The 26,387-nt window shown below is 44.8% G+C and overlaps 1 protein-coding gene across 1 annotated transcript in view; it reads left to right on the plus strand.

The window, feature by feature from the left end:
- Window positions 1-26,387, plus strand: part of LOC121548160 (zinc finger protein 609) — an 85,897-nt gene that overhangs the window by 43,304 nt on the left and 16,206 nt on the right. The window contains 1 exon segment of the mRNA XM_041859506.2: window positions 18,435-18,660. Coding sequence (XP_041715440.2) covers window positions 18,435-18,660 — 226 coding nt within the window.

Genomic DNA, 26,387 nt, shown 5'->3' on the forward strand with positions numbered 1-26,387 from the left:
AGAGTGGGAGGCTGTGCATGGGGGAGTCTGGGCATGGGGGAGGGAATATCCAGTATTTTCCAGCACACAGATGGAGCTTAGTTGGAACAGGACATGGTAGTATTGACATTTGATGAGTTTCTTATAACAAGGCCAGACTCAATTAATTGGATGTTCACAGTAGATATTTTAGTTGATAACCAAATAGGGCTGTAACGACACCAGTATCGCAATATTTTTTCCATGCCAAAAATGAAAACAGGAAGCAGACAACTCTTCATTATACTAACGAGTATTGCGATACTGGTACCGTCCCGGCCCTATAACCAAGGCTGCCCAACAGTAGAATCACATTCTCTGTTGTTTAACTACCAGTAGCACTATGAATGAAACTCCACACAGCCGAGCTTGCGAACGAGGCAAGGGAAATACTTCCTGTTTCTGTTATAGCAGTGGGGGAGTTTTCCCATGCGGTCATCCACCACCTTGGTCTGCAGCAGTGCATAGTTCAGGTTGCTACTAAAGAAAGGAGGGGGGCTTCCAGTCTTCACAATATAGACTCTGACGCCAGCCTACCACGGCATACTCCAGAGTCCTGCGCAACCCCCACCCTGACAGCTAGCAAACAATAGCAGGCACAGGCCAGCCAGCTGCGCCAGAGGAAAGTGGGAGGTTTGGGGGGGCAGGGTCGAGCTGGATCTAACTTTGACAAGAGAATAGTGTAGCAAAGCACCTGCTGGGTGCAAGCCAGCCAGCCAACCAGCCAGCCAACCAGCCGGCCAACCAGCCAGCCAGACAAATCTCAGAGCTGAGGAGTAACAGCTGCAGTCCACCTCCCTGAAAATGAGTTTACGTTAGCAAATTAGAATGAGCTTTTCTCAAAGCTGTGCAAGTTAGTCTATTGCCAGGATGCTGTTGTGGCTAATGGAGAAAGATGACCACCTTGTGGAATTGGAATTATTTCAAGTCTTGCTCTCTTAGCTGCAGATCAGTGCTTTGGAGTTACAGTGGGGGGAACAAGTATTTGATACACTGCCGATTTTGCAGGTTTTCCTACTTACAAAGCATGTAGAGGTCTGTAATTTTTATCATAGGTACACTTCAACTGTGAGAGACAGAATCTAAAACAAAAATCCAGAAAATCACATTGTATGAATTTTAAGTAATTAATTTGCATGTTATTGCATGACAAGTATTTGATACATCAGAAAAGCAGAACTTAATATATGGTACAGAAACCTTTGTTTGCAATTACAATTATCTTGAACTTCTTCCATTTTCTAATAATTGAGCCAACAGTTGTTGCCTTCTCACCAAGCTGCTTGCCTATTGTCCTGTAGCCCATCCCAGCCCTGTGCAGGTCTACAATTTTATCCCTGATGTCCTTCCACAGCTCTCTGGTCTTGGCCATTGTGGAGAGGTTGGAGTCTGTTTGATTGAGTGTGTGGACAGGTGTCTTTTATACAGGTAACGAGTTCAAACAGGTGCAGTTAATACAGGTAATGAGTGGAGAACAGGAGGGCTTCTTAAAGAAAAACTAACAGGTCTGTGAGAGCCGGAATTCTTACTGGTTGGTAGGTGATCAAATACTTATGTCATGCAATAAAATGCAAATGAATTACTTAAAAATCATACAATGTGATTTTCTGGATTTTTGTTTTAGATTCCGTCTCTCACAGTTGAAGTGTACCTATGATAAAAATTACAGACCTCTACATGCTTTGTAAGTAGGAAAACCTGCAAAATCGGCAGTGTATCAAATACTTGTTCTCCCCACTGTAGGTAGGTAGATATGAACATCAAGCACATTTTAACTCTGTAGTTGGAATTTATGTTTGATTGGAGTGATTTGAAAGTAGGTTTTGGATTGATCAAACTAGGTCTATTCTGGAGAAAAAGCTATCGTGGCATTTTTTAAAATTTGTATTTTTTGTTTTTTTTGGTCTGGCCTAGTTTCTTTTGCCCAACCCTTGGACACAGTAGAAGCTGTAGTATGGCCTTCATGAAGAGCCAAAGCAATACTTTGACAATCCCAAGGAGGTTCTTTATTGTGGAACAGCATGGTCAGTACCGGCTGATTTGATGGAGGCCTACAACTGAATGGTAAGCTGTAAGCTTATCTTGATTGTTGTGCCGCCCACAGATAAGATGCTCAGCCTCCTCTGTCTCCAATCGTCTGTTAAGACCACATCACATAAAGAAACAACTGCTGTTTTTTTCTTCTCGAGCAAACCACCGTTTCCCCTCTCGGAGGCAAAGCCCCGTAGCTCTCTTGGGCGTCTACACGCTTGAGTGAAAACTGAATTGTGCCCGAGGTGGGTGTTGGCAGCAGTAAAAACCTAAGAAAGAAAAAGGGCATATAAGGAGAATGTTGTCAAGACAGTCCCACAAATGAAAAGCGCTTCTGCTTTCTTTCATAAGGGTGGAGTGGAGTCGCTTGGGGAATGTGTGGCCCATCTGGATGCCCCAATGAGGCACTGCTTTTAGACTGGGTGCTTCATCTTTCATTGTCAATGTTGAAAGTGCTAAATTAGTGGTTGCTAATTTCCCCCTCTCTTCTGCCTGACCTAGCTGCCGTTTTATGATTTAGGCTGAGCTGTGTTGTGCTTCGGCGCCTTCAATGCTTTGCCAGAGTGTTGGTTCAGTTGTTTGTTTGATGTGCCTGTCAGTTACGCTGGTTGGGATTTAAATCAGATTTTGTGTGTTTGTCTCCATTAGACCAGACAATCTGTTTCTCTTTGAACGCAGAGCTACTAAAGGTAGAAGTTATGAATATGCATTTCTGTCAATTTTGCTGCTGACTAACCGGCCCTCATTAACCGGTCAACAAACGGTTAATTTCCACCCCCAAAAATTTAATGCTGTGACCAACAGAAAACATGCAGTAAGAGCTGAATGAAAACATGGAACAAGAACTTAATGAAAACATGGAACAAGAACTTAATGAAACATGGAACAAGAACTGAATGAAAACATGGAACAAGAGCTGAATGAAAACATGCAACAAGAGCTGAATGAAAACATGGAACAAGAACTGAATGAAAACATGGAACAAGAACTGAATGAAAACATGGAACAAGATCTTAATGAAAACATGGAACAAGATCTTAATGAAAACATGGAACAAGAACTGAATCAAAACATGCAACAAGATCTTAATGAAAACATGGAACAAGATCTTAATGAAAACATGGAACAAGAGCTGAATGAAAACATGGAACAAGAGCAAGCCTTTTGTCTTACAGGGCCTAATAAAGCAGCTAATAAAACGTTATTTTCAATCATTTGCCAAAATTCAGTTAGTAGGAAAACACAGTTCTAAACAGTGCAGCGGTTCCATATGTGACAGAAATGAAGCTCTCCGTTAGAAACGTAGAAAGAGGGGGAATTCAATAGCAACAACTAGGATGGGTTGCTAATATGACTAGGCCTTTGGCTTCTGGACAACGAAATAAAGTTGATATGAAAATAATTATTCTCCCTCAAAGACACGTTATAAAGTGGTGGGTGACGCGCTGATAGCCTGCCTACCATTGAATACATCCTATGCACTCGAATGGTGAATGGGAGGTGCACTTTTAATTACAAGTTGAGATTGAGATTATTATTTTTTTGTCGTGTTCATCAAAACAGTTGACATACGATTGCATTTAGAATGGTAATTTGTTGCGCAATGACTGGGCTTATAAAAGCACGTTTCACCCCAGTACCAGCTTTTTGAGGAGCTTCTCTCACTCTGTCTGACAGATGAAAGGCTATTCCCATCCTCAAACTATGCTCACGACGACTAACGAAAATACCTCCCTTATCCACACACTGCCTTAGGCCCTCTGTCTTTCTCGGACACCTTCACTCATTCACATTTCTTGTAGGACAGGGAGGAATCTAGTCTCTCTATGTGATGCACCTGCTGTCCTTTCATCACTGAATACAGATGTCTTTTCAGGTAAAGATTTTCACATCTGCCTCAAGTGGCTCCTCTTCATGTTTAGTAAGGCTGGTTTACCTTCCCAGCCTCTGTGCTTTAGCCTCGGGCAACGTTGGGTAGGTGGTGTTGTCAGGTTGTGCTTTAGCCTTGGGCAACGTTGGGTAGGTGGTGTTGTCAGGTTGTGCTTTAGCCTTGGGCAACGTTGGGTAGGTGGTGTTGTCAGGTTGTGCTTTAGCCTTGGGCAACGTTGGGTAGGTGGTGTTGTCAGGTTGTGCTTTAGCCTCGGGCAACGTTGGGTAGGTGGTGTTGTCAGGTTGTGCTTTAGCCTCGGGCAACGTTGGGTAGGTGGTGTTGTCAGGTTGTGCTTTAGCCTCGGGCAACGTTGGGTAGGTGGTGTTGTCAGGTTGTGCTTTAGCCTCGGGCAACGTTGGGTAGGTGGTGTTGTCAGGTTGTGCTTTAGCCTTGGGCAACGTTGGGTAGGTGGTGTTGTCAGGTTGTGCTTTAGCCTCGGGCAACGTTGGGTAGGTGGTGTTGTCAGGTTGTGCTTTAGCCTTGGGCAACGTTGGGTAGGTGGTGTTGTCAGGTTGACACTGTCTTTTGTTTGCTTAGAAAGACTTCCTTAATTTGGAAGGAAGTGCTATGTTTCATTCCACTTAGTAACACGTGAGCTGCAATCCAAAGTGATTGTTAAGGACTGTTAGATTGATGGGAACCCACCTGGTACATTCACCTCTCCTCATGTTTAGTTTTTTTTTTAGATGTGTTCATGTCTCAGATTCCCCTGTTTGGCTCACCTAGTCACATAGTTTCTATGCCTAGGCTGTCTTGCTTGGCTTCTAGGCAACATTTTAGTTCCTTTAAATATATGTTTGATCTGAAGGTTCAGGCCTCGTGAGATGTTCTTGTGAAGAAGCAGAACTGTAATTAGTGTTTTCGTCATCTAGCCTAGTAGCCTATACACCATATCATCAGCCGTCTAATCTCGTTTGATGTAGGCCATTTCATCTTCGGAGAGAGAGATTCAATGTGCATCCTTGGCACAGGCCTATACATGCAAAGGAGCCATATGGCATAGAGCAGATTTCCTGTATATTATCATCTACTTGAAATGAGCAACTGGCTTTACTCTTCATGGTTATGGGTGACTGATTTCATCACAGCTTAGTTGCTCTTCTGTATTATTTATGAGTGTTACAAGTGTGGTCCCAAAAGCCTGCAGTTAGCAGCTGAAACAGAGAGTTGCCTAGAAACCGAAAGTGCCTTTTAGCAGATGGTGGTAATAGGCCTACTTCAGGTTGTTTTTGTATTCTCTGTGTAGTTCTCTTGCAACGTCTGTAAGCTTCAGCGTCTACAATATTGTCAAGCAGCTTTAAACAGCCTAGCTCTCTAGAAGCTTCCGACATCCAAGGCTGTCTGGTTTGATAGTCATACTAGGCTTTTAGTCTCCTCAAATGTGAGATGTATAACCATTTTTGATTTGTTTTCTGAGGATCATTGGTTCACTATAGGTGTACTGCAAAGTGTATGCAATTTGTGCACTCTTTCTACACTCGGTCCAAGTCTATCTTTTGCGTATGAGTCATCGCAATCAATGCAGTACTAGAGAATCTCTAAGTAGGCTGACGTTGGCTTGAGAGGATGACATGACTTAGCCGAGACGTTGTGTCCTCATTGACACTGTGCAGTGTAGAGACACAATCAGTGTGGCAATATTCCCATTAGCGTTTGATTGAAGGGTGGCTTTAGTTCATGAGAACATCAAGCACGGCTGTTTTCATCCACTGTCTTGTACCAGGAAACTAAGCTACTGTGTGTCAAAGTAAACATAAATATGGACTGACTGATCCTAATAAGGAACATGGCTGCTGTTCTCCATGAACGCCTGTGCTTGACTGGTAGCCGATGATTCAGAGAGGGGGACTCTGGACTCTCAGGGCTCAGGCATTCAGGTGAAGCCGACAGAGGGTGACGTCACCTCTGATGGCCTGACTCCAGGGAAGCCACCGATCCACAAAGCACTTTCCCTGGGGTCAAAAGTAATTGTAGAACTGAATTGAAGTGGAAACATGCAGTTTGGCTATTTTCTAAGACTACGGGGAGATTATTTCCTGCTTAATGAATCATACCCTCTTGCCTCTAAGAACTCACCAGTTTCCTCCTCTTCTTCAAGAACGATTGTGCTTTCTTTCTTTCTTTCTCTGGTGTTAAGATTGAATTCCTCATACCTCACCCACGCTGAAAATGGATACAGATGACAGTTCAATGCTCAACATACCACATAGTAACTGGTGTTTTGCATAAGCCAGGGGCCAATGTTTAAGGCCTGGAGTTGTGTTCGTCGCTGAGTTTCAGCAGGGCAGGAGGCATTACAGTTGATAGTGTAACCTTGGTACTGTGTCAATGGGATTTGCCGTTTCATTCTTTTTCATCCTATTGTGCACCTAATGAATATGGCTTTCAAAGAAACTAGACCGAATATTTATGTCCATGAGTGCAAGCGAATGACAAATTACTGGGATGCGCCAACAGAGCTTGCGTTCCAGTCCAAACATGGCCTAATTTGATTCAGCTTTCATTGTTATTCATTTCAGAGGACTATCTGATTTGGCCGTTCTGATACGGTTATTCGATCCACAGAAGAGAACCCATCAGGTCCAAGGCAAGCTCCAAGGTTTTGCTAAATGTTATAAAGATTAGGTTAACTACTCCCTTTTCCAAACCACTAATTGTACCCTTGACTCTGCAAATGACAGACAAAGATGGGTCTTGTCTTTGTGTTTTGTCACGGGGTTGTATCTCTGGATGAGTTTGTACTGTAGCTAAGTTGATTTAATTTGGGGTTCAAATGAATCCACAGCCAGTGGATCCATCTGGGATATCTCAACCTGTGAATCTAGAAGTAGGCCTATGTTGTTTCCAGAAAGCATAGCCTACTCTTCCGTACTGGTGTATCCTACTTACTCAACCTTTGTCATGGGGTGGATCCTACTTATTCAACCTTTGTCATGGGGTGGATCCTACTTACTCAACCTTTGTCATGGGGTGGATCCTACTTACTCAACCTTTGTCATGGGGTGGATCCTACTTACTCAACTTTTGGCATGGGGTGGATCCTACTTACTCAACCTTTGTCATGGGGTGGATCCTACTTACTCAACTTTTGGCATGGGGTGGATCCTACTTACTCAACCTTTGTCATGGGGTGGATCCTACTTACTCAACTTTTGGCATGGGGTGGATCCTATTTACTCAACGTTTGGCATGCTTGAGCTTAACTGAAAATTAAGTCAACATCATTCGGCTGCTTTTTATGAGCACATTATGGATGGTCTATGTGGGTCCAGTAGCAGCCTTAACATAACTGATTCAGGTTTAGTAGTAGCCTATTTGATGGAACACTTGACTGTTTGGTCCAGACATAACAGATATTTTAAGGTAGTGTGGATGCGTTAATAAACGAGTACAACCCAGACAGGTGTTGATATGACACTACAACGTAACAACCCAGACAGGTGTTGATATGACACTACAGCGTAACAACCCAGACAGGTGTTGATATGACACTACAACGTAACAACCCAGACAGGTGTTGATATGACACTACAACGTAACAACCCAGACAGGTGTTGATATGACACTGAAGCGTAACAACCCAGACAGGTGTTGATGTGACACTACAGCGTAACAACCCAGACAGGTGTTGATATGACACTACAATGTAACAACCCAGACAGGTGTTGATATGACACTACAACGTAACAACCCAGACAGGTGTTGATATGACACTACAACGTAACAACCCAGACAGGTGTTGATATGACACTACAGGGTAACAACCCAGACAGGTGTTGATGTGACACTACAGCGTAACAACCCAGACAGGTGTTGATATGACACTACAGCGTAACAACCCAGACAGATGTTGATATGACACTACAGCAAAACAACCCAGACAGGTGTTGATATGACACTACAGCGTAACAACCCAGACAGGTGTTGATATGACACTGAAGCGTAACAACCCAGACAGGTGTTGATATGACACTACAATGTAACAACCCAGACAGGTGTTGATATGACACTACAACGTAACAACCCAGACAGGTGTTGATATGACACTACAACGTAACAACCCAGACAGGTGTTGATATGACACTACAACGTAACAACCCAGACAGGTGTTGATGTGACACTACAGCGTAACAACCCAGACAGGTGTTGATATGACACTACAACGTAACAACCCAGACAGGTGTTGATATGACACTACAACGTAACAACCCAGACAGGTGTTGATATGACACTACAGAGTAACAACCCAGACAGGTGTTGATGTGACACTACAGCGTAACAACCCAGACAGGTGTTGATATGACACTACAGCGTAACAACCCAGACAGGTGTTGATATGACACTACAACGTAACAACCCAGACAGGTGTTGATATGACACTGAAGCTTAACAACCCAGACAGGTGTTGATGTGACACTACAGCGTAACAACCCAGACAGGTGTTGATATGACACTACAACGTAACAACCCAGACAGGTGTTGATATGACACTACAACGTAACAACCCAGACAGGTGTTGATGTGACACTACAGCGTAACAACCCAGACAGGTGTTGATATGACACTACAGCGTAACAACCCAGACAGGTGTTGATATGACACTACAACGTAACAACCCAGACAGGTGTTGATATGACACTGAAGCTTAACAACCCAGACAGGTGTGTTGATATGACACGACAGTATCAAATCACATTTTATTGGTCGCGTACACATGTCTAGCAGATGTTATTGTGGGTGTAGCGACATGCTTGTGTTCCTAGCTCCAACAGTGCAGTAATATCTAACAATACACACATCTAAAAGTAAAAGAATGTAATTTAGAAATATATAAATATTAGGATGAGCAATGTCGCAGTCCGGAGTATGTATGTACACTACGAGTCAAAGGTTTGGACACACCTACTCATTCAAGGGTTTTTCTTTATTTTGACTTTTTTACATTGTAGAATAATAGTGAAGACATCAAAACTATGAAGTAACACATATGGAATCATGTAGTAACCAAAAAAGTGTTAAACAAATCAAAATATATTTTGTATTTGAGAATCTTCAAAGTAGCCACCCTTTGCCTTGATGACAGCTTTGCACACTCTTAGCATTCTCTCAACCAGCTTCATGAGGTAGTCACCTGGAATGCATTTCAATTAACAGGTGTGCCTTCTTAAAAGTTAATTTGTGGAATTTCTTTCCTCCTTAATGCGATTGAGCCAATCAGTTGTGTTGTTACATTTTACATTTTAGTCATTTAGCAGACGCTCTTATCCAGAGCGACTTACAGTTAGTGAGTGCATACATTTTCATACTGTGTTGTGACAAGGTGGGGGGGGGGTATACAGAAGATAGCCCTATTTAGTAAAAGACCAAGTCCATATTATGGCAAGAACAGCTCAAATAAGCAAAGAGAAACGACAGTCCATCATTACTTTAAGACATGAAGGTCAGTCAATACGGAACATTTCAAGAACTTTAAAAGTTTCTTCAAGTGCAGTTGCAAAAACCATCAAGCGCTATGATGAAACTGGCTCTCATGAGGACTGCAACAGGAATGGAAGACCCAGAGTTACCTCTGCTGCAGAGGATAAGTTAATTAGAATTACCAGCCTCAGAAATTGCAGCCCAAATAAATGCTTCAGAGTTCAAGTCACAGACACAGCTCAACATCTCAACACTCTTCAGAGGAGACTGTGTGAATCAGGCCTTCATGGTTGAATTGCTGCAAAGAAACCACTACTAAAGGACACCAATAAGAAAAAGAGACCTGCTTGGGCCAAGTAACACGAGCAATTAGACCGGTGGAAATGTGTTATTTCGTCTGGAGTCCAAATTAGAGATTTTTGGTTCAACTGCCGTGACTTTGTGAGACGCGGTGTGGGTGAACGGATGATCTCCGCATGTGTAGTTCCCACCGTAAAGCATGGAGGAGGTGGTGTTATGGTGTGGGGGTGCTTTGCTGGTGACACTCAGTGATTTATTCAGAATTCAAGGCACACTTAACCAGCACTCTGCAGCGATATGCCATCCCATCTGGTTTGGGCTTAGTGGGACTATCATTTGTTTTTCAACAGGACAATGACCCAACACACCGCCAGGCTGTGTAAGGGCTATTTTACATTTACATTTTAGTCATTTAGAAGACGCTCTTATCTAGAGCGACTTAGTGAGTGCATACATTTTCATACTGGCCCCCCGTGGGAAACAATCCCACAACCCTGGCGTTGCAAGCGCCATGCTCTACCAACTGAGCTACAGGGGACTCCTTTACCAAGAAGGAGAGTGATGGAGTGCTGCATCAGATGAGGTGACCTCCACAATCCCCCGACCTCAACCCAATTGGGATGAGTCGGACCGCAGAGTGAAGGAAAAGCAGCCAACAAGTGCTCAGCATATGTGGGAACTCCTTCAAGACTGTTGGAAAAGCATTCCAGGTGAAGCTGGTTGAGAGAATGCCAAGAGTTTGCAAAGCTGTCATCAAGGCAAAGGGTGGCTATTTGAAGAATCTTAAATATAAAATATATTTGGATTTGTTTAACACTTTTTTTGGTTACTACATGATTTCATGTGTTATTTCATAGTTTTGATGTCTTCACTATTATTCTAAAATGTAAAAAACTGTAAAAATAAAGAAAAACCCTTGAATGAGTAGGTGTGTCCAAACTTTTGACTGGTAGTGTATGTACTGTATATGTGTGATGGGATGTATAGACATTAAGGACAGTATGTTGATAGAATATATAGTATATCGGAAGAATACGTGGATAGAATAGTATATGAACAGCAATAGTTGAATAGGATGGCCTTGACTAGAATACAGTATATACAGTGCAAGTATTCAGACCCCCTTTTCCACATTTTGTTACGTTTCAGCCTTATTCTAAAATGGAGTAAATTAAAAATGTTCCTCATCAATCTACACACAATAGCCCATAATGACAAAACAAAAACAGGTTTTTAGAAATTTTTGCAAATGTATTAAAAATGAAAAAACATACCTTATTTACAAAAGTATTCAGACCCTTTGCTATGAGACTCAAAATTGAGCTCACGTGCATCCTGTTTCCATTGATCATTCCATTGATCAACTTGATTTGGAATCTACCTGTGGTAAATTCCATTGATTGGACATGATTTGGAAAGGGACACACCTGTCTATATAAGGTCCCACAGTTGACAGTGCATGTCAGAGCAAAAACCAAGCCATGAGGCCAAAGGAATTGTCCGTAGAGCTCCGAGACAGGATTGTGTCGAGGTACAGATCTGGGGAACAGTACCAAAAAATGTATGCAGTATTGAAAGTCCCCAAGAACACAGTGGTCTCCATCATTCTTAAATGGAAGTTTGCAACCACCAAGACTCTTCCTAGAGCTGGCTGCCCGGCCATACTGAGCAATCGGGGGAGAAGGGCCTTGGTCATGGAGGTGACCAAGAACCCGATGGTCACGCTGACAGAGCTCCAAAGTTCCTCTGTGGAGATGGGATAATCTTCCAGAAGGACAACCATCTCTGCAGCACTCCACCAATCAGGCCTTTATGGTAGAGTGACCAGACAGAAGCCACTCTTCAGTAAAAGGCACATGACAGCCCGCTTGGAGTTTGCCAAAAGGCACCTAAAGACTCTCAGACCATGAGAAACAAGCTTCTCTGGTCTGAAGAAACCAAGATTGAACTCTTTGGCCTGAATGCCAAGGGTCACGTCTGGAGAAACCCTGGCACCATCCCTACGGTGAAGCATGGTGGTGGCGGCATCATGCTTTGGGGATGTTTTTCAGCGGCAGAAACTGGGAGACTAGTCAGGATCGAGGGAAAGATTAATGGAGCAAAGTACAGAGAGATCCTTGATGAAAACCTGCTCCAGACTTTAACCCAATCAAATATCTCAGGAGATACCTGAAAAAAGCTGTGCAGTGATGCTCCCCATCCAACCTGACAGAGCTTGAGAGGATATGCAGAGATGAATGGGAGGAACTCCCCAAATACAGGTGTACCAAGCTTGTAGCGTCATACCCATGAAGACTTGAGGCTGTAATAGCTGCCAAAGTACTGAGTAAAGGGTCTGAATACTTATGTAATGTTATTTTTTAGTTTTTTTTCACAAAAAATCCAAACCTGTTTTTGCTTTGACATTATGGGGTATTGTGTGTAGATTGAAGAGGGGAATTTTTTTTATTTTTTATTTTAGAATAAGGCTGTAACGTAACAAAATGTGAAAAGCGTCAAGGGGTCTGTATACTTTCCAAATGCACTGTACATAAGAAATGGGTAGAACCGTATGTAAACATTATTACAGTGACCAGTGTTCCATGTCTATAGGGCAGCAGACTCTAAGATGCAGGGATGAGTAACCAGGTGGTAGCCGGCTAGTGACAGTGACTAAGTTCTGGGCAGGGTACTGGGTGGGGGCCGGCTAGTGATGGCTATTTCACAGTCTGATGGCCTTGATAGAAGCTGTTTTTCAGTCTCTCGGTCCCAGCTTTGATGTACCTGTACTGACCTCGCCTTCTGGATGATAGCGGGGTGAACAGGCTGTGGCTTGGGTGGCTGAGGTCCTTGATGATCTTCTTGGCCTTCCTGTGACACCAGGTGCTGTAGATGTCCTGAAGGGCAGGCAGTGTGCTCCCGGTGATGCGTTGGGCTGACCGCACCACCCTCTGGAGAGTCCTGCGGTTGCGGGTGTCGGTAAGGTAGAGGTGATATGATCCTTAACTAGCCTCTCAATGCACTTCATGATGACAGAAGTGAGTGCTACGGGGCAGTAGTCGTTCAGTTACCTTCGCTTTCTTGGGTACAGGAACAATGTTGAACATCTTGAAGCAAGTGAGGACAGCAGTCTGGGATAGGGAGTGATTGAATAGGTCCGTAAACACTCCAGCCAGCTGGTCTACGCATGCTCTGAGGACGCAGCTAGGGATGCTGTCTGGGCCGGCAGCCTTGCGACTGTAATAAACGCTTTAATGTCTTACTCACATCGGCCACTGTGAACGAGAGCTCACAGTCCTCGGAGTGGCCCGTGACGGCGGCACTGTGTTATCCTCTAAGCGTGCGAAGAAGGTGTTTAGCTTGTCCGGGAGCAAGACGTCGGTGTCTGCGACGTGGCTGGTTTTCCCTTTATAATCTGTGATTCTCTGGAGTCCCTGCCACATACATCTTGTGTCTGAGCCGTTAAAATGCGACTCCACTTTGTCTCTGTACTGACGTATTTGATTGCTTTACGGAGGGCATAGCTGGACTGTTTTGTTTTTGATCATATTCCCAGTCACCTTGCCGTGGTTAAATGCAGTGGTTCATGCTTTGTTTTGCACGAATGATGCCCTCTATCCACGTTTTTTTGTTTGGATAGGTTTTAATCGTCACAGTGGGAACAACATCCCCTATACACTTCCTGATGAACTCAGTCACCGTCTCAGTGTATACGTCAATGTTATTCTCAGATGCAACCCGCAGCATGTCCCAGTCCGCGTGATCAAAACAGTCTTGAAGCATGGATTCCGATTGGTCAGACCAGCGTTGAATAGACCTTAGCATAGGTACTTCCTGTTTTGAGTTTCTGCCTATAGGAAGGGTGGAGCAACCCAGACAGGTGTCTTGATATGACACTACAGAGTAATCCCCTTGTAATCCTTGCCCGAGCCATGCGCTCAGTTTCTAAATCCCAATTCCAATAAACAAAATGAAGCCAAGGTTTATGTCCGGCAAAAAGTTCAGCAGCATCCCCAGTCGGGAAATTACTGTGAGATGATGAACTGAAAATCCATGCAAAGATTTTCCTCTCAATTTAATACAGTAAGTCATTCTGTCAGCAACTTGGTATGCTCCACATCACTCCCCAATCCATTCAAAATCCTTTCCCTCAGCTAAACATCTTTCTTAGCCGCTGTGGCTTTCTCAAGGAATTGGCAGGGTGCTGTTTTTGAAGGGAAGGCTTGCGTGACACTGCAGAAACCTCTCAAACATTGTGGTTTGGGGGGAGTTTTTATAAACCAGACTGTAAATCCTGTGAGAGGGTAAAGCTACGCAATTCAGCGTTGGCTGAGTGTTGAGGCAGAGGCTTGTTTAATCTATCAGTTTTGTCGTTTCCTCAGCATGCGGCTTTTGGAACCCCAGAATGGACAAGCACTTGACTGTGTGCGTACTGCCTGCCACGGAATGAAAGTGTTTGTTGTTTTGCGCGGAGGGAACCTAGAATTAGGGAGCTAAAGTCATTTTCCCTGTGCCTCTGGTTCAGGAGGACTTATCAATGAAAGTAGTCTAAATGTATCAGGTAATTTATCATGGTACTAAATGTATCAGGTAATTTATCATGGTACTTCATGTTCTTGGACAGGCATGGTGAATAGAATTTCACAGTCCCATATCATTCAGAGAGTAAGAGCATTCAAGAGTATCTAAATCATTATATCACCCTCAGAGATCCTCATGTTGGTGACGAACCCAACTGTTCCGTCCTCTCACCACCCACGCGCACAAGGAAACAACCACCCAAGGACCAGGAACCAACCATGCTTTCATTGTTGATCCCCTTCTGCCTCTCTGCTCTCATAGAGGATCACTTAACATTTGCCTTGAACTTGAGTGGAACAAGCAATAATGCAAAATGTGCTTGTCTGTTCTGTTCACCACTCTGCCCTGTGCCTAAGTGAACACTACTACTGTACTATGCTCAAAGTACAGAGGATGTTAATGGCTTCAGTGACCTTTAAACTCTTCAGTTCAGAGATTGGCTAGGTTAATCCACTGTGAACATGAGAAAATGTACTCCAAAACCTTCACCAGTATTAAAATCCCACTAGAATTTCTTAGACATGTACAGTATATCATGATTACACTCCAACAGCCTGAGACTCCAACAACCGACTCTGTTGAGGCCTCAGCTCCCAGTGTCTTAAAGGAGCTCTCTGAGACTTGTGGTGAACAAAAGGCCTCTCCTACTGAGGCTTATTGGTTGCCATCTGGGGAATCCCTTTAATTCAACACTTCCTGGACACTTAACCTGTCATCGTCATACTGTTGTTGCTAATGTTGTTTCCATGCCACCACGACGGCCTCATTAGTTTCCCAGGGATCTAAAGGAGGCTGTAAAATAAGTCACAGTCCGACTTGTGATCATACTTGCCTCCAATTTACAAATGAAATATGATGGAGGAAGAGCGGCTGATTTTTCTCCAGGGTAGTTTGTTTTAACCCTCTGTTGTAGCCCGCTTGTTTTGTTTTGATTTACTTTCCATCTAGCCGAACTAGAAATCAAGAATGAGCGGTGAGAGGACTGCAGTGTAGAAAACGCCTGTCTGGAAACATGGTTTGAGAAGCAAAGTGCGTTAGAAGAGCTGTGCTCGGTTCTGTTAGCGTCTCTCTTTACATGGCTTTCACTTTGAGGAGAGGGTTCTTTGTTGTAGGCTTGTCTGTGGGCTCACTGTGTCTCCATAAAGCCCAGGAACAGAGCAGGTTGACAGCAGGCTGATTACCTGTCCTGTCCCATTCACTCAGCACACTGCAGCCACAGCTTGGCCACGTCATGCATCATAAACTGACACAGAGTGATTACGATGTCATTAGGCCCCTCTCACCGCAGCTCGCCGCCACATTGATTTGCTCGCTCGTCTCTCCCAGGGAGTCAACAAAGACCTTTCGGAGGCTAGTAGGGGGAAATGGCCTTTCGAGCGTATTTCAAAAGCAATTTGGAAAGATTCATATTTTTTACAGTACAGGAGGTGAACAGATATCGTCTCCCCACAAATACAGATAAAACTGGAATTGATGTTATTTTGAGTATTCAGTCTACATTCTGTTACACTGTTCAGGCTACATTCTGTTACACTGTTTAGGCTACATTCTGTCACACTTTCAATATCAGATGGAATGCCTTCTCTTCATATTTGTTCATGTCTAATTAGTAGGGCAATTCCACGGTAACGGAATTACGCTTTGATTCAGTAATTTTTTTAACATTAAAATGTATGCAAAACAAAAACCATTGATTTCAAAGTTTAACAAACTATACAACTCTATGCACAAGGATTACTGTTAACAATTTACACAGAAAAATCTACACAAACAAATTCAGTGGAAGAACTGTGCAGATGCAAACTCTGATAACTAAATTACGGGAAAATCTCCCCCAGGTTATTATGCGAACATGTTTTCCAAAAACTCTTAATATCTGCTCCGGATTAAGATTCAAAGGTGTCTGCAGAAAGAATGGGTTGTCAGCTATGACATTGCACCTTGAGTTTGAAAAAATCTATTTTAGTTATTGAACTACAGTAAGTGAAGTGGATTTACATAATTATGGATATGAATGTTATTCTCCATGTTTTACAAGTTTGGACATCACTGCACAGTAGAGTACAGTACAGTACAATACAGAATAGTAGAGTGGAGTTCTGTACAGTACAACACAGTACAATACAGAATAGTAGAGTTCTGTACAGTACAATATACTGTACTGTACTATACTCTACTTTACTGTATTGTGTTGTACTGTACTCTACTGTGCTCTACTCATTGTACTGTGCTATCCAAACTTGTGAAACATACATCTATGATACGTTCAGATTTGGTCCAGTCCGGTCCGTCTGTGGACGTTAACATCAAGGCCAGGGTGGGCTGACGAAATTTCTACTACTTTTCAACATCCGTGGACGTCCGGTGTCGGTCGGTGCTCAGTGGGTGAGGATGCTGGTTTCAGTTCATGGAAAGGGAGGAGGCTCATGGGTAGGTGTCTGTAAGAGCTGGGAGAGGTGACATTAAGTGGAGGGAGAAGGAGAGAGAACTGTTTGAATACTCTTGGTTTGACCACCAGACAACAGAAAGACAAAGAAAACCATTATGAGCTGAACATAACAGTATGCCAGTGGAAGGCGGGACAGTAGCAGGTGACCCAACTGTGTGACCATTTTGAGTTCCCATTGTAGCCAATTCAGTTGCAGTAATTCTGGTACAGATTTTTTTGGTAATTCTGTTACCGATTTGGTAACAGAATTAAGAGTTTTAATAATTTATAAATCAAATGTATATCAGTAAAATCACTAACTAATTGGGAGGTCTACCATTACTTGTTACTTCAGTGAACTTTCATTATCCTCCCTCATGAGGGAGAGAAATGAGAAAATATCTTATGGGTTTTTGGTAATGGAATTACAAGGCGGAAAGCCATATTTCTTAAACTTACAGAAAGTAAACAATTTCTCAAACGAAATATGTGTTGATATTAGTTGGCAGGAGGCTTTACGTTAACGTTAATGTGTTTTGATGTATTTCTGATACTTTTTTTCAACTTTTTCTGGTATGTTTTCTAAAAACCCTTTTCCATCTGTTTATCTAGAAATCATAGCCTTTACTTCTGCCTAATTTTTAAGATGGAAAAAGGTTGAAAAATGTATCTATGCCTTCATTTCCCCAAAATATAGACTTTTAGCTTTCATTTGACACCCAATTTGATATGCTCCTATGAACTTCACATGTTGATGCCTATGGGTTCTTTTTGATGGAAATGCCCAGGAGTGGCAGGAAAATTTAGCAGAATGTTGTATTTAAACATTATTCATGTGGTCAATAGGCCTATTAAGCTGTCTGTCAATTGTTATTTACTCAAGTCTAATTGGATCCTGCATTTGCAACATATTTTTGGAGCAGGGAGGGGTTTATGCCCAATTAATGCAAAGTGTTTGGCTGTGGCCTGTTCCTCACGCAGCTCAGAGCTAATGATTTGAAGCACTCTAATGTTGACTGCCTTGAATTAATGAGTGCTAAGCTCAGTGTCACCATGGAGCTTAAATCAGCCAGGCTCTCTCTCTCTCTCTCTCTCTCTCTCTCTCTCTCTCTCTCTCTCTCTCTCCCTCTCCCTCTCCCTCTCCCTCTCTGATTCGTTGAGCGCACACACTTGCCTCCTTTTCTCCTGTAACGTCATAGTGCCTCGAAGCCTGTGGAATCAATTACTGTCCCTTGCCGCCTGTTCCTTCACCACAACCAAGTCCTTAATTGAGAGAATTAGTGATCGGCCCATGAGAGGATGTGGTGTCAGATCTGGCTGAATTAGTGATGATCAGTCCATGAGAGGATATGGTGTCAGAGATCTGGCTGAATTAGTGATGATCAGTCCATGAGAGGATGTGGTGTCAGAGATCTGTGTGGCGAGAGGGAGAGACGAGAGGGAGACCAGTCTCTCTCTCTCTCCTTCTCTGACCTCCAGTGGTTGGGATTGAAGCAGTTCAATGCCTTCCTGCCCGCTAATCATGGTGGTGGAGCAGGGAGGAAAGAAGGAGAGAGAAGGGCCAAGTCCACACAACCACCACATTCAAGGCATCAGTTTACATCAAGGGCCTGCTGGCATGCCTGGATATCTCCCGTGTGTTCAGATGCACTTCCTGTCTTTGTGGCATCCCCTCCCGTACAGTGTCTGCTGGTGTATTCAGCGCTTTTTAAGTGACGTGTCTCTTGTCTTCCCCGTTCTCTCTTGCAGATGGAATCTCCCGTCTCCACGCCGGCCCCTCCCCCCCTCCTGGCCGCCGCGGGCAACAACAGCGACAACATCGCGTCCCCGTGCGAGCAGATCATGGTGCGTACGCGCTCGGTGGCGTCCAACACATCGGACGCGGCCCTGGCCACGGAGCCCGAGTGCCTCGGGCCCTGCGAGCCCGGGACCAGCGTCAACCTGGAGGGCATTGTGTGGCAAGAGACCGAAGACGGTGAGTAGGCTAACGTTAGCCACTGCAGAGCCCGACAATTGTTGTTCCAATTGTTGTTCCACTGGTGTTCCTTTTGAACAGACAAAACAGCAGTGTTGTGTACTGGGCCTCAACGCATTTAGTCTGGGTCTTGAAAATAATAGAAAGCAATTCAGACCTTTTTACTTTGCCCACGGGTAAAGACGCACAAGTGCATCATCTCTAACATTGGCTCATTCAAGCCTTTCGCTAAGGTCAAAGTTCAAGTTCTGTTGTTATTATAGTCACACTAGTTTTGTCAGGAATTTGCCTAAAGTTTCATGTCATGCTGCAAAGGCTGACCTATTGAAGGTCTCCTGACTCAAACCATGACTGTTGAAGCAGCTTTAAATCACACTTTAGCCTAACTTTATAAGGATTTGTCCTCGTACTCTCCATGTTACACAATTCGGCCAATTATAACAGCAGTTGGCACTTGGCAGGCAGATGGAATCTTCCTGGATAAAAAGATGGCCAGTTCCTAGATGGCCTTTATTGACTTATTTTTCCCAGGAGTGCAGTTTGTTAATATCCAAACTCAACAAAACCCCTGGCAACATAAAGCCAGACTTCTTTTCAACCCTGCCTGATGGGTAGTAGGTCATTGGCAACTCTCCCACAACGTAGGTCCGAGTGAAACGCTACTCCTTTGATCACACACATGCTATGCATTCAATCCATTTTAAATGTGTGTCCCTAGCAGATCCAGGTCACAGGGTCTGAATAACTTCCCCTAATCTTCTGTCACACATGCAAAAATAATGCAAACACCTAATCTTCAAAGCGGTGCATTTTTAAATCGCTCGGTAGGCATGCAGGGTACAAATCGGCCACACAGCCACAGTCGGTGCGCCCTTCGGTGCGCCCGCTCCGAGCCACTGAATATAAAGGCTGCCGCCTCATCAACATTCCCAGTGCACCGCGGCTCCAGCCTCTAAGTGTTTATTTCTGTTTTGCTTCTCGCTCCAGCCGTGGGCAACTGTGTCTTATTCATCCGAGTCCTCCATGGCGGCTCCAGCCTCTAGGAGAGCACATAGCCAGCTGCCCCCTGACTGTCTCCCAGCAAGGGAAGAGAAAGCGACTGCCGGGTCAGGGAGATTGGTGGGAGGATGGGGGAGGCGGCTCCAGACAAGGCTACTACATCTGTTAGTGACATGACCGTGGCTGCAAGCCAGCCAGCCAGCCAGCCAGCCAGCACCTACTATGTGTGCTCTTTGGTTCTGTCTCCTTTGGAGAGAGAGAACGCCCCCTCCGCCCTCGGGTCTTTTTCTCTCCCCAGGTGCTGTTTGGGGGTTAGTTGATAGACCCCAGTGTTTTCATCTGATTCCACTGTGCTGGGCTCAGGGGGGAGGTGGGAGGGGGGATTGGGAGGAGAAGCACTCTGTTCTGCAGGTGTAGACTGTTGTTACGGTCCCCGGTGCTGGAGAAACATTGGGGTTGCCGGAGTGCATATCCCCTCGCTTTGAAGCCAGTGTTTTGTCTCTCTGAAGTGGACAGATCTATATCTCAGTGTCACCCTGTGTGGGTGGACAGTGGAACAAACAAGTATTCTGGTAGAGAAATATCATTATAGATAAAAGCACTTTAAAACACCTCCCCATAGCTTGTAACACATCTCTACCTTTATTTGTGATATGACATTTCCTTTAAACCTTTATTTAGTCGGGTAAGAGAACAAATTCTCTTTTATAATAGCATCATTTTCCTTACGTGTTGAAGATACTCCTATGCAAGTTGTATCCACGGTTGAACTCATACAACAACCTACTGGCTAGGGTTTAATTGGAGAAGCCCAGTTACTGAGAGTTCCTTTTCAAGGCTCCATATTAGCCAGTGTTCCCCTTCTCCTCCCCGAGAGAGACTTAAAAACAGACAGCCTAACACATGGGAACCAAATGAGTAAGCAGAGCCCCAGAGCCAATCGGAGAACAGTGTGATTAGCCGTGATGTTAAGCAGTTCTGCCTCCTGCATGGCAACTCTCACATGGAGCTGCTCAGGCGTGCAATGTGGCGAGTATGGAGGCGGTTTAGCACGATGCACAACAGCTGCATTTCCACCTCTGCCTTTTGCCCTTGTGGGAGTCAATGAACAACAGACTCCAGTTAAACGTCTGCACCTCGCCGGAATAAAAGACCACCGGAGAAAGGAATGGTGGTTGAGGTAAATAAAAGAAGCTAGTCCCGAAAGGACATGCCCTGCCGGATTCACCTTTTTCTCCAGGCTTCGGATATTATGTCTAGTCTCGGCATGAATGATTTATCCAACATAATTTGCGCTTAAAGGTAACAACCAAGATAGATATATTTGACATCCAAATGGCGACCTTTAAAGAGAAGTTATGCATCCGTATGTGAGTCAATGAGCTTTTCACCCGTGTCAAGGTGCTGGTACGGTCTCCACCCTCTCTGACTCATTCAACCCTTAACATGAGAGAGGAGAAATGAGAGAGGGAGAGGTGTTTGAGTCAGACGGCTTGCAGTGTGGGAAATGAAGACCAGGGGAGGAGCAGGAATGGTATTTTAAGGCTGAGCTCTGACACAAATCCCTCAGCGTGGATATGGTGACAGGCTAGTGTCTCCGCGGCAGTGCAGCGAGCCAACCCGCCCAGGCCTCGCACGCCGCCGATACCTCCAAAATGTCAGCTCTGAAAATCGTAGGGAAGTTTATTGCTCTTGAAGCGCGGCCCAGAAAGCCTCACGCTCCGAGGGCCAGGGAACATAGCTGATTCCCAGCCAACGCTGCAGCCCCCGCCAAAGCTGTGTTACCCCTGTCAACCGCTCTCTTTCCCTCTCCACACACAGCAGGCTATTCCCCTAGCGGTCCCACAGGCACTCTGCCTTAATAGATCAATAATACAGGCTGTTTGTGAAACATGTTTTGTGGATTATTTATACTTTTACATAATTGGAGGATTAAGACTGTCAGTTTTAGCCGCCGTAGTTAGTTATTTGGCGTCGGAGCAGAAAGGTCGCTACGGAAACTGATATTACTATCTAAACATTTGGAGATGTCTTTTAAGCAGCGCTGACTTTTATTTTCATGAAAGGAGCGCTCGGCTCTGTAGCTCACTGCCGGACGTGCTCTCTTGCTCTTTTGAACACCGCCACCTGTCAAAGGCTTCGTTGAAAATGTTTTTACAAAGGAGCCTTGCTCTCCTTGAGCTTGCTCAGTGCTATGCCCTTGACGTACCGGAGAGAACGTTGACAAGAGGCCCGTAGCGGTCTACACTGGCCAGAGAGGAAAAAGAAGGGTAGGAAAAAATGAAACACGAAAGAGCTCTTGTTTTAACATGTCAGGAAGAAAGGAAAAATTAAATGGATGTTCAATTGAGCCTTCGCTTTCTCCCTCCCTCCCTCCCTCCCTCCCTCCCTCCCTTCTGTAGTCTTCCCTTCATATCAATGGGCTTTGTCCAATAGTCGAAGTGGCCAATTTCCCTGGTGCTGTTTGCAGCACACCACACAAGACCCATTTGGAATTGAAATTCCATGCTGGCTAAAGGGCAGGCCCATTCTTTCTGGCTGACAACTGCATTCTTCTATACACTCCAATAGACCCTAACCCACTCCAATATACCTTAACCCACTCCAATAGACCCTAACCCACTCCAATATACCTTAACCCACTCCAATAGACCCTAACCTTAACCCACTCCAATAGACCCTAACCCACTCCAATAGACCCTGACCTTAACCCACTCCAATAGACCCTAGCCCACTCCAATAGACCCTAACCCACTCCAATAGACCCTTACCCACTCCAATAGACCCTAGCCCACTCCAATAGACCCTAGCCCACTCCAATAGACCCTGACCTTAACCCACTCCAATAGACCCTAGCCCACTCCAATAGACCCTAACCCACTCCAATAGACCCTTACCCACTCCAATAGACCCTAGCCCACTCCAATAGACCCTAGCCCACTCCAATAGACCCTAGCCCACTCCAATAGACCCTAGCCCACTCCAATAGACCCTAGCCCACTCCAATAGACCCTAGCCCACTCCAATAGACCCTAGCCCACTCCAATAGACCCTAGCCCACTCCAATAGACCCTAACCTTAACCCACTCCAATAGACCCTAGCCCACTCCAATAGACCCTAGCCCACTCCAATAGACCCTAGCCCACTCCAATAGACCCTAGCCCACTCCAATAGACCCTAGCCCACTCCAATAGACCCTAACCCACTCCAATAGACCCTAGCCCACTCCAATAGACCCTAGCCCACTCCAATAGACCTTAACCCACTCCAATAGACCCTAGCCCACTCCAATAGACCCTAGCCCACTCCAATAGACCCTAGCCCACTCCAATAGACCCTAGCCCACTCCAATAGACCCTAACCCACTCCAATAGACCCTAACCCACTCCAATAGACCCTAGCCCACTCCAATAGACCCTAGCCCACTCCAATAGACCCTAGCCCACTCCAATAGACCCTAGCCCACTCCAATAGACCCTAACCCACTCCAATAGACCCTAGCCCACTCCAATAGACCCTAGCCCACTCCAATAGACCCTAGCCCACTCCAACAGACCCTAGCCCACTCCAATAGACCCTAGCCCACTCCAATAGACCCTAGCCCACTCCAATAGACCCTAGCCCACTCCAATAGACCCTAGCCCACTCCAATAGACCCTAACCCACTCCAATAGACCCTAGCCCACTCCAATAGACCCTAGCCCACTCCACTCCAATAGACCCTAACCCACTCCAATAGACCCTAGCCCACTCCAATAGACCCTAGCCCACTCCAATAGACCCTAGCCCCACTCCAATAGACCCTAGCCCACTCCAATAGACCCTAACCCACTCCAATAGACCCTAGCCCACTCCAATAGACCCTAGCCCACTCCAATAGACCCTAGCCCACTCCAATAGACCCTAGCCCACTCCAATAGACCCTAGCCCACTCCAATAGACCCTAGCCCACTCCAATAGACCCTAGCCCACTCCAATAGACCCTAGCCCACTCCAATAGACCCTAGCCCACTCCAATAGACCCTAGCCCACTCCAATAGACCCTAGCCCACTCCACTCCAATAGACCCTAACCCACTCCAATAGACCCTAGCCCACTCCAATAGACCCTAGCCCACTCCAATAGACCCTAGCCCACTCCAATAGACCCTAGCCCACTCCAATATACCCTAACCCACTCCAATAGACCCTAACCCACTCCAATAGACCCTAACCCACTCCAATAGACCCTAGCCCACTCCAATAGACCCTAACCAACTCCAATAGACCCTAGCCCACTCCAATAGACCCTAACCCACTCCAATAGACCCTAGCCCACTCCAATAGACCATAACCCACTCCAATAGACCCTAACCCACTCCAATAGACCCTAACCCACTCCAATAGACCCTAGCCCACTCCAATAGACCCTAGCCCACTCCAATAGACCCTAGCCCACTCCAATAGACCCTAGCCCACTCCAATAGACCCTAGCCCACTCCAATAGACCCTAGCCCACTCCAATAGACCCTAGCCCACTCCAATAGACCCTAGCCCACTCCAATAGCCTTGATGTAAAAGCAATAGAGGGCCCAGAGGGAGCTCCAATGGCCCCTGACCACTGAAGTCATTAAGAGATACCATGTTACACACCACAACTACCATTTGACTAATGTTCCTTTTAAAAACTCGATTCCCCACCAAAATAACTGTATCATAAAGAGATGGATCTGGCTTCAACCCATATTGGACGTTTTGGACATGAACGTTGAGATTTAGCCAAGACATCAGTAATTTCTTTGTTCAGTGCCGCTCCAGAAATCATCTATCACTTACATTCAATATAAATGTCAAACAGGAAATGTTATCAATTTATCCTCTCCTCTCCGGTATGCATCTTGCTTTCAGAATGTTTAGTGCACATTCATACAGCGTGACTGACACACAATAAGACCCGACAGGAGCTCATTTTCAGGAGGAAAACATCATTCTGCTAACAACATTATAACCATGTAAAAGGCATACAAATAACCCAGTTATCACTCAAACCATGGAAGAATGGAATTATATGACCTTTTCAGACTTCGCTTTTCTGGTGAAAATGTTGAATCGGCAAGTTAATCAGATGCTGAGGTTATAGTTTGAGCATGTGTTACATACGTTTCTATTGGGCGCTGTGTGTGTGTGTGTGTGTGTGTGTGTATTAACCCTTCATCACCCGATGTGATACAATGCATGATGACACAAGCCTTTGATTTCAACCTCCACTCTGATTTGAATGTGTGGTGGCTGGTGGGAAGTCAATGTTACTAGTAGGCTTTCTGACATTGACACTACAAGAAATAAAGCTACTGGTGTGTTCTTTAAATTGAGACTCATATTGTAATTTGAATGCTACTGTGTTCGATATGCATCTTGCGCTTATCAAAAGTATTTCACAGTTTCAAATGCCACATGTATTTAATCTTTCTCGCTAGCTTTTTGTTGTACACCATTAATGCAAGCTTCAGTTATTAGTACAATGCCTGTATCATTCCCCTGTAGTTAACTGATGTGTGTTCACTACATACCAGCATTTCTAACACAACCTTTTTCTCTGAGTTCTCACTTTCTTGTCTCCACGGTCCCTTGATGAACCAGTCTGTCGTAGCAAAATGGCTGGTGTGAGCAAAGTGCCAACCCCCACAGGGACACGTCGAGGTTTCCAAACCTTATTAGCAGGCAGGTTTACATCAGTCACTCGCTGTGTGTGTGTGAGCACCGTGATAATTACCTCAGCTGGTTGAACGGCGCATATGAACGATTTGAGCTTTTGCTCAAGGCTTTTAGCAGGATTATTAAAGCAATTTTACACAACCTTTTCTCTTAACAACCTAAACTTTTAATTAAAACTGTTGGCGAATGATGTACATTGACAAATGTCTTCAACCTTCTCTTATTTCAGTGACATGATCTTTCATATTTGTCTTAGCTACATTTGTAGCAGTTAAAGAGATTGTAACAAACTCATATTAGAGCTGAACCTTGAAAGGGGCAAAACAAGTGGCGGGGTGTCCACTTTGTTGTTGTTTCAACTGCAGATTGCCCCTTTTTAATTGGAATGGTCAGAGAAAAAGGCCAAAACCACTGAGATGTGTGGAGCAGGAGAAATCTGAGGTACCTAAAGGACTTCTATTAGCTTTAAACCTTCATAATCGCGGTCGGAGAATGCTGAGAAGCGGTTAGAGGCGTGTTGAGTAGGAGAGGTCAGGGGTCGGCCGTGGCCCTGTGGCCTGCAGACTTGACCAGCTGCAGGGGAGCTGAATATGGAGCTCCCAGTAACCTAATGAAACACGTCAGTGGAGACCTGGGAGCCGCTGACCCATGCAGCCAGGAACAACCCCCTGACTGATATTCTCTGCCATTAGGGTCTTATTCATTAATAGTATACAGGAACCAAGGAGTCCAGTGGTGGAGGGTTCAGGGACAGGGGCGCCATTTGTTGCTCAGTGGAACTGAGAGGAAATTACAGGCCAATCGTTCTCATTAATGTTGATTTCAATCACTTGGCTCAGGCGACCCTAATGAGGTTAATAGAAAGGGGGGAGGGAGGGAAGGGGAGATGGTGGGGGGAGGAGTGAGAGAAAGTGGGAGATGGGGTGGAGGAAGTGCTACCGCTGATATCTCTGCCTGCTTCCCCCACTGAACTCTCATTTCAAAAGGTTGGCCTTGTTTTTCTTACTGACCCCGTCTGGTCGTTTTACCGCAAA

This window comes from Coregonus clupeaformis, chromosome 32 (genome assembly GCF_020615455.1).
Source record: "Coregonus clupeaformis isolate EN_2021a chromosome 32, ASM2061545v1, whole genome shotgun sequence".
NCBI classification, from domain to species: Eukaryota; Metazoa; Chordata; class Actinopteri; order Salmoniformes; family Salmonidae; genus Coregonus; species Coregonus clupeaformis.